General features: G+C 44.6%; 1 protein-coding gene across 2 annotated transcripts in view; it reads right to left on the bottom strand.

The window, feature by feature from the left end:
- Positions 1-4473, bottom strand: part of LOC147418124 (protein argonaute PNH1-like) — a 9017-nt gene extending 4544 nt beyond the window's left edge. Inside the window, exons 1-10 of one of the 2 annotated variants that reach the window (XM_086507574.1) lie at positions 4083-4473; positions 2116-3296; positions 1818-2026; positions 1428-1711; positions 1245-1351; positions 1012-1118; positions 789-927; positions 589-705; positions 148-255; positions 1-53 (exon numbers count right to left, since the gene is read on the bottom strand). The exon at positions 1-53 is cut by the window's left edge and continues 19 nt beyond it. In XM_086507574.1, coding sequence (XP_086363700.1) covers positions 1-53; positions 148-255; positions 589-705; positions 789-927; positions 1012-1118; positions 1245-1351; positions 1428-1711; positions 1818-2026; positions 2116-3255 — 2264 coding nt within the window. In that variant the 5' untranslated portion in view covers positions 3256-3296; positions 4083-4473. Of the gene's footprint in view, positions 54-147; positions 256-588; positions 706-788; positions 928-1011; positions 1119-1244; positions 1352-1427; positions 1712-1817; positions 2027-2115; positions 3297-3384; positions 4022-4082 lie in introns of those variants that run through there. The other variant, XM_086507575.1, reaches the window with a different exon arrangement.
- Positions 4474-8529: the final 4056 nt, after the last annotated feature.

Genomic DNA, 8529 nt, shown 5'->3' with positions numbered 1-8529 from the left:
TGACCAATCTCCGGTTGGCAGACTTTCTGCTTGCCTGTATCGTGATATTTGAGCTGGTGGTTTCACATGAAACATTCAAAATATTTAGCTTAATGGTGCAATGGAGTAGGAGCCCTAGGAGTTAGTGAAGACTTGAAAGACAATGACCTGGGGAGCTGGTAAAATGCGAGCTTCAACAGCAGCTAGCCTATCACTGATTTTGATACCAAACTCTCTCGCGAATGGGTCGTCGGCATACGAGTTATGGCGAACAGTCTGCAATTTAAAAACTCATAACGGCTTAATCACCACAAATTCAACCACAGGGTGAGAATACATACATACATACATACATATATACATATATGCATACAAGTTATGGCGAACAGTCTGCATTTGAAAAACTCAAAACGGCTTAATCACCACAAATTCGACCACAGGGTGAGAATACATACATACATACATATATACGTAGATATAGATATAGGTGTAGATATATCTCCCAAGAGACCAATGTATCCTCACAGACCAATTACAAACAGCTTGTTCTTATTTCAGTGCATGCACGTACATAGTCATAAGTTTTACAAAAAGGTTGCAAGAGAGAACCTCCATGATGTCCCTTTCTCTCTCAGCAGGGCGTTGGCACGTGACCTTCAGCAAAGCTGTGATTTGCTTCTCATTTAAGCGCTTTGAATATCTTTGACCTTCCACAATCTTGCAAACCTGCCCAAGTATTTAAAGCAACAGTATAAGCAGACACCCAGAAGCAAAACACTCATAAAAATAACTGGGCAATTGCGATTCACCTCCATGGGCAGGTAATTAGGTCTCTGCTGGTTTCCGACTTGAAGGCAAGGAAGGACAGTATTCCTAATTGTATACCCATATGTTTCTTGAAAATATTCCACCACTGATTTCAAAGTTCCCTTATCATCCACAGGAAACCTATAAACAAGGTCAAAAATTTTCAGCAAAACACGAGGCATGAAGGTATCATTGGCAATTGCCTACTCTTGGCTCAGCGCATACGTTAGCTCTTGTGTTGGTTGCGATGTCAAGCCAGAAATGCGGTACTTCCTGCGCATGTTCCCACGATGTGTAACCTCAACTTTTACTCCCCTGAGAGCTTTCTTAATCTGTTTACACAAGCATGGCAACTCAATAACTTGCGAACGAGAACTAACAGCCCCAGATATACCTGAGACAGAAATCCACCTGATTTTCTCACGACCAACCCTTGAAGCCCTCAAACCAAACAATACCTTTATCCTGTCTGCATCTGACAGGTGTCTGGAAATATCCTTGCCAAGAAGTTGAGAAACAAATTCAGGAACTGGAAGAGGCTCAATGAAAGCCGTCGAAGACATGTCTGAACAAGAAAGACAATTCCAAGATCAACAGAAGAACAACACAAATACCAATACAGAAGAATTACTTAAGCTTACCAATGTTTAAAGAAAGACCCATCTGCGTAGGCCTTATACTTTGATAGAAACCTCGCCAGCTTTCCAACCCTTCGCCAAGTTGTTGGCGTCTACCTAAGTTGGGGGAGTAGAATGATCTACCAACTGGACAAAACCTCTGCGTTGGAAGCTCCCTTAAAACAATGTCCAGAACCTGTAATGCTTCCTGTGGCGCTTCAGCTTGTCTGCCATGAAGAAACTCACCAAGGTGATGCAAGTCTGCTCGAGCTGCAAACTTTATTACCACCTTGAACTGCCTTTCTCTTCTGCAAGCACAATATTAGATAATCAAAAGCCATGGAAAAATTTGTATATACCCTGAGTTGATGGCCATGTTGTCAACAAAACCCAAAGCTATGTGCATGTCAATACCTTGGATTGCCACTTCCATCATCCTCATCCAAAAGAGTGATGAGAAATTCCTTGTTCTGAAATGGAAGTGGGCCTGCAGTATAAAGGCTTTTACGCCCATCATAGGCAGGCAGCCTGCGTCCTAAAGAGCTTTCTCTATGTAGCGTCACAAGCTGCTCCATGACAGCCCGGTTCACACCACGTGAGGTGACCTCTGGAGTAATTGCAACCTGAACACAAACCCGACACAGAATTGGTTTCTTCATTTTCCTAAAATCATTCTGCTTGTGTCCTATGAGATAGAACAGAGATCACATACATCATACTGGTGAAGATCCTTATCAGGAAGCTCTGCAAAGAAATGGTTTGCCTTGACAATACATTTGATCCCAGTTTGACCCCTTCCAGGACGAGGAGGAAATCGTAACTTCTTGCTAGAGACTGGAGGAGGTTTGCGTTCTGGTGCTGAAGGCGCTGACGATGACCCAGGATCCTGAACAGGGCGAGATGGTGCAGCTTGGACAGTTGCTTGTTGAAGTTGTTGCGCCAATGCCATCTCCGGGCTTGGTACTAAAGGACCCTGTAATATTGCAGGCTGACCCATTGGCATTGTATTACCAAAAGTCCCCGGGGCCATAATGGTGGGTTGCTGTACCCTTGGTTGAGCAGTCACATAAGTAACCGTGGGCATACCTGGCTGCTGCTGGAAACCTGCATATTGGGGCGGCATTGGCATAAAGTAGGGGGCACCTTGCATGGGTATCATTCCTGCATAGGCAGGGGGCACAAACTGGACAGCCTGCTTGCCACTCGGTAGAGTGTACGGCTCGGCCGCGAAGGATTGAGGTGCAGCTTGGGGCAGATCGGGAACCAGCATGGGACTTGCTGGGGCAGGCAACTGTTGAGGTGTAACAGCCGGAGATGCTGCCTGCAGAGGTGGTGCGCTGGGTGCCACACCTCGGCCTCTACCCCGTCCTTGAGCACCCTGAGCACCAGTGCCTCCTTGACCACCTTCTCTAGCATCGCCTCTTCCTCCTCTCACATCTGCACTTCGGGAAGCCTCACCTGTATCGCTGCTCCCTCTTACACCACCGCGCCTTCCAGAGCCTCTACCATCCCCACCTCTTCCTCTTCCTGACCCTTCTCTTCCTTCTCCGCCACCCCGTCCTCTGCCATCTCCCCCTCGTGTGCCCCTTCTCTCTTCTCTGGGTTGTTGTACAGCCCTCGATCCAGAAGGCGAAGGGGATGAAGTGGGCTCCGCCTGTGTTACTGGCTGTGTGCGAGGAGCCGCTGGCGATTGCGGTGCGACTCCAGTGCTGGGAACTGGGCGTTGCGGACCTGTGGGGCGAGGAGGGGGTTGGCTGGAGCTTGGGGCAGCAGGGGGAGACGGGGAGACGGATCTTTCAGCACCTTCTGAGGTTCCCTCCCCATCTTTTGGGGTCTTGCGTCTGCGGGGCATCGTGACTCAACAGGTTGAGGGCAAGGGAAGCTTCTCCAGACCTGCATTTGCAAAAATGTATGAGGAAAACCATCAACAAACAGAGAATTATGGACAAAATGTTGATGTCAAGCTGCTTATGTACTACACAGTAAGGAACGAGAGAGGGTAGAAAGGAGGAGCACAGGTTGCATCAACACATCTCAATGTAGTTTCTGACAAGCCGGTTGTAGCTTGGAAATGGGAAAGCAAAGTGTTGCTTGAAGTGGACTCTACAAGTACTCAAAGGCATGTAGGGTCTAGGGTCTTCCGGTCAAAAGTAGAGAAAATATGTGGGCTCTCATCCAATGTATCAGGACCCAAGTAAAAATCACAGCAAAATTTCACTCAATTGTTGAGACACTGGAGAGCAGAGCATGCTGGCCCCCAGGGTTAGCATGCTAAATGGTGCGAGCAGAGCACTGTAGAACAGAATCCATAGTCTAACTTGCTCTTCGCAGCGTGAGATTTTGAGAAGGCACGTCACTGATTTGTGCAGGGATGGAAAGCTCCATGGTGAGCAATCTCCATAGCATTATATGCTCGTTAATGTGAATTTTTTGAAAGCGCAGGTGACAGCGAACCGGCATGCAAGCTCCATTCCTGATTCCGTGCTCAAATTTCTCTTTCCTTTCTCTGTAAGATTGCAATTTTCTCATGACGTGTGTTTCGGGAAAGGATCAATAGGTTGCCTTAAACAAATTTGTTTTTTCCTCTCATCAGGCTTCGGGAGATTGTATCATCGCATTTTCTGATGAAAAGAAGAGGAGCAAATTGAGCTGCTGCATACAAGCTCCGTTTCAACATACCCAGAAAGAGAGAAGGGGAGAAACGTTGGAACAACTCCGGCACTCGATGTTGAGCTTCAGCAGCTGCAGTTCACTATTTCTGCAGAAGCCAAGCGTAAAGCAGATCTAGAGCATCATCCACCTACACGCATCCGTGCATACACACACAAACAATGAAACTCGTGGCTCGCAACTCGAGCAACAATGGCGACCTTGCGTGTATGCAGAGAGAATTGCCCACCCCAGCAGAATGCAAACAACAGGAAAGCTTCGCTTGCTGCTTATAGAAGCAACTTAAGTACCTACATTCTCTCTCTCTCTCTAGTCTCTCTCTCTCTCTCTATCTATCTGTGTGCGCGCACTATCTCTCTCTCTATCGCTCTCTTGGGTCGCTAGCAGAGCATCGCTGGAAACCCTATAGAAAAGCAAAAAAGCATGCTTCAAAATGCACAGAGGCGAACAGAAAAGGGCAGCGCGAGGAAGGAGCCTTCTGGTAAAAGCCCGCGAGCAGTATAAAAGAAAACCCTGAAAATAAGAAAATTTAAAAGCTTATTTGCCAATTATACTTAAAATTGCGGATAAGCCCGAATTTTAAATGGGGTAAAATTTATTAATTTCAGTGTAGAGCCCCACACGAGACTAATGTCACTATCTGAAGTTGGAGTCCGTGCAGACCCACTAACTCTTGGGGCGGGACCACCAAAGGACCACCACATTTAGAGCCAGTTCACATGAGGAGATGGTTTGCAACAAGTTGGCAATTAGTTGGCAACTTTTTGGAAACCATTTTGTTCACGTGGAAAAAATTTTGAGAAGGGGTTGGCAACAAGTTTGCAACTGGGTCCTTTTTAGCTCCACCCTTGGGAGGAGAAGCAAGAATGCAACCAAAGAAAAAGACAAATTGTGATCACCTTTTCTTAGAAGTGTTTTATCAAAAGAATCCCTTGGGAGCTTTTTATAGATTTTATAGAAACGTGCGCTCACCTTTTCCACTCTCTCTCTTGTCTTTTTTCTTCCCAACAAAACAAAAAGGTCCTCAAGGGAGCCTCCACGTGAACTTGAGTGCACCCGGTTGCCGGTTGCCAACTAGTTGCCAACCCCACCTTCATGTGAACTGTCTCTTAGAAGCCAGCAGCTAAATTAAGCAGAGTTTCTAAACAGCGTTCCCACACAAATCCTTACATGGCCCCAATGCGTAGCCACGTTTGCATCCATTTGTAGAATACTTAAGTTCGAGCCCCACCAGCATCAATTTGGAGTTTCTCTTTACTATCAAATGGTACGCGGTTGTCCCATTGTGATGCCTTTGCTAGGGTCACCTCTCTCATTCCCACACCGATGGGAAGATTTGGACATACCTACCTAGAGTTGGAATCTCTCTCAAGTCTTTGCACCCAGTTACATTGCTTACACATCGTGGTTGTCCCTTAGACAATCCTTGCTTGCAGCCATGCGATACCTTCACCCTTCACACATTGGGATTTGTTCAACATCGTTGCATGTTGACTAGGCTATCAAACACATGCCCATCCTGAAAGGTTTTATGGATAGCCAAGCTTGTTGTCCAAGTTTGGGCACTCGCTTCCCATTATGTGCTACCATTAACGGTTCTCTCACGCACCAAGCACTCCCAATCAATTGTTTATATTGTAAATCACGTTTTCTCGTGGGTGTGCCCTTCAAGGGGCACCTAAGCAAATTGTTTAGGCGGTTATAAGGCACCCATAAGTTGTTTGTAAGATAATTCAAAAACCTACCATTGCATCAAGAATTGCTCATATGGCAATATTATTCCCTCTATTGCAACAACAAAGGCGTGAAAGTAGGAACGCATTCAAACTACACAAAGGCTGCAAACCAACGGCATGCCTTTTCCATTTGAGCACCATTCATGCTTGAAGTTTACTAGAGTATATAAGAAATTTTCAACTTTAACCTATATTAAGCAAATAGCCAACAAGCTCTTACTCTCCTTATTAGTTACATCTTTGTGGGTTCGACAGTTCAAAGACATGCCCCTATTTGGCGCTAATAAGTGCTTGGATATCACTTGTTTCACAGGGGGGAGGACACATGACACCCTCATGACCATGAAGCACTAGTGATTCATAGAGAAGGTGCTTCCCAAGTATAGACTATACCCAAATGAGGGATTGCAAGAAGTTGTTGTTGGTGGGCAAGAGACAATCTCTAATGAGCTAGAATAGTAGAATAGTACATTTTGGAGGGTAGAGGAGATGGACGAGGGCATTGAGCTCTAACATGTAGAGGTTGGAAGTTTCGCAAGAGAGTGAGGGCAACGATTTTGTGTGTACTGGGCAAAGGTGAGTTGTAGTGATGATGGCTTGTGTTGGGCCATAGAGAGAGAGTGCAAGCAAGTCACGTAGGTGGAGGTGGGAGTTTGCTAAGGTGTAAGAGCTTTAATTAGGAAAGGCCATGGCAGTTTCTTCAATTAAAGCTCTTAGGACTAGTTGAGTGAATATATGGGAAGGATATGTAGACATATACTCTCATTACATGTTCTAGCACTCCATCACATGGATCATGTTCTCTTTTTGTGCATGGAAGAAAAATTGTGTTGCTATTTCGTGCCCTTGGTTCTAGCTTTAATCACTAGCTCTTGAATCAAATGCTTTATCAATTACACAAAAAATCTCTCAAAGTAGTGTTCATAAGTAGATTGCTACTATTGTGATCTAACATGATTTTTAATGGTATCGAGGGCTCTTGGAATGAAGCAGACCATTATTCCATAAATGCAAATGCCACTATGGAGAGAACTCGTTTGGTGAAAATTTGTCTCATGTAACTTTATCACCCTAGAAGCATGGCCTAGTTGGTGAGCCTTAATGATGTAACCCAGGCTCATAGGCTACATTATAGATGGGTGTATCCTACTTCCCCATTGGGGAGGTTGGTCCCACGATGTAATTTATAGCAATGTGCAGTTGTAAATACATGGATGTGTATAAAGTTCTTCGCTACTACCTTCCTCGCGCTCGTGATAAATTAAAAAACATGTATCTTTATCACCTAAATAGAACTAGTATGTCTGTTCAATTCTAAAATCAATTGGATCACCTCAACTATTCTCTTGAAGGTAAAACTCTATTCTTAGTGCATGGGAGGTGAGGAACTTGCATATTGGTATTCTCTACCCATTTCTCTTTCTACACCATTACATGGCTACGTGTTGGCCAACATATCGTTGAAGAAGTCTACTAGGCCTATTACAACATTACATGGCATCAAGTCCCAAGTTTATAAAATTGGCTAACTTTCAATCATTCCACAACATGAAGCTCATGTATTAATGTGTCCACCAAAATTTGTTCCCACTTGCACGTAAGAATCATTGTTTGTGTAGAAAACCTTACATGGTTGAGGGCTAAATTGGATATGATCATTGGAAGGATTTGTATGGCAAGCGCAAAGAGCTAGAGCAAATACAAAGCTACCGTGTCAACTACTTTAACCATTCCACCACATTCTAAGCCAAAGAGATACAATGTTAGATATTTAATACCTTACCAAGACTGTAGGTAGATTTTTTTCCCATATCAATTCATAGTATAGAACTTATTAATGGTTTCTTTCTATACTAGATGTGCGATTTATAGTATAGAATCCATTAACGATATTTCTTTGTACAAGATCACAATTGTGTGTGTAAATGTGTGCCATATGCCAATCATAGGAGGCCCTTAGATAAACAAGCAAGAGGATATACTTTAGGGAAATGGCACCTATGTGTGGACATGCAATAGGCGATAGGTGAAAACCCATTGTTAATGTCATCTCACGAGAGAAATTGAGAATCATGCCAAAAACAATAAAGAACGAGACTAAGGAAGTGGGAGTTAGAGCTTGAGGTGGTTGATGGGGAGGAGAATCTGTTGGAATTAGGGTTGCAGAGAAACGCACAAAGCTTGGAGAAGACGAAGGAAGCTCAAGCCACACAATAGAGAGTGTGTTACTTAGTGTGCAATGGAAAGATAGATAGCTCTAGAGTGATGGGCATATATACAATGCACGGGGGGGGAAAGCTCCTAAAGAGGGGAAAAATGCCCCGGCGGTCCTAGTGTGTTCACACACAACACTACCACATGTATATGGTAACAAATCCCCCCTGGAGTGATGCGGTGTACGAGAGCTGGCACATGAGTAAACGGAAGTGCCATGCCTTGAGGACATGATCAGTCCACAAAGGGGAGTAAGCCCAAAGCTTTGCGAAAAGCTTCGAGCTTCTCACTAGACAATGCCTTCGTGAAAAGATCTGCAAGGTTGTCATGTGTTGGCACATAAGCCAAGCTGATCTCTCCTATTGTGCTGAGAGCCTCTCCCTGACATAGTGGTAATGCACCTCAATGTGCTTTGTGCGAGCATGAAAAACTGGGTTCCTTGCAACTGCCAATGTGCTCTGATTATTAGTGTAGAAAGTGTTGGCAGTATCTTGTCCAACACCCAA

This window comes from Adiantum capillus-veneris, chromosome 30, assembly GCF_014529385.1.
Source record: "Adiantum capillus-veneris isolate H3 chromosome 30, ASM1452938v2, whole genome shotgun sequence".
Classification (NCBI taxonomy): Eukaryota; Viridiplantae; Streptophyta; class Polypodiopsida; order Polypodiales; family Pteridaceae; genus Adiantum; species Adiantum capillus-veneris.
Note: the sequence above shows the minus strand (reverse complement) of the source record. Positions and strands in the feature narration are given on the sequence as shown.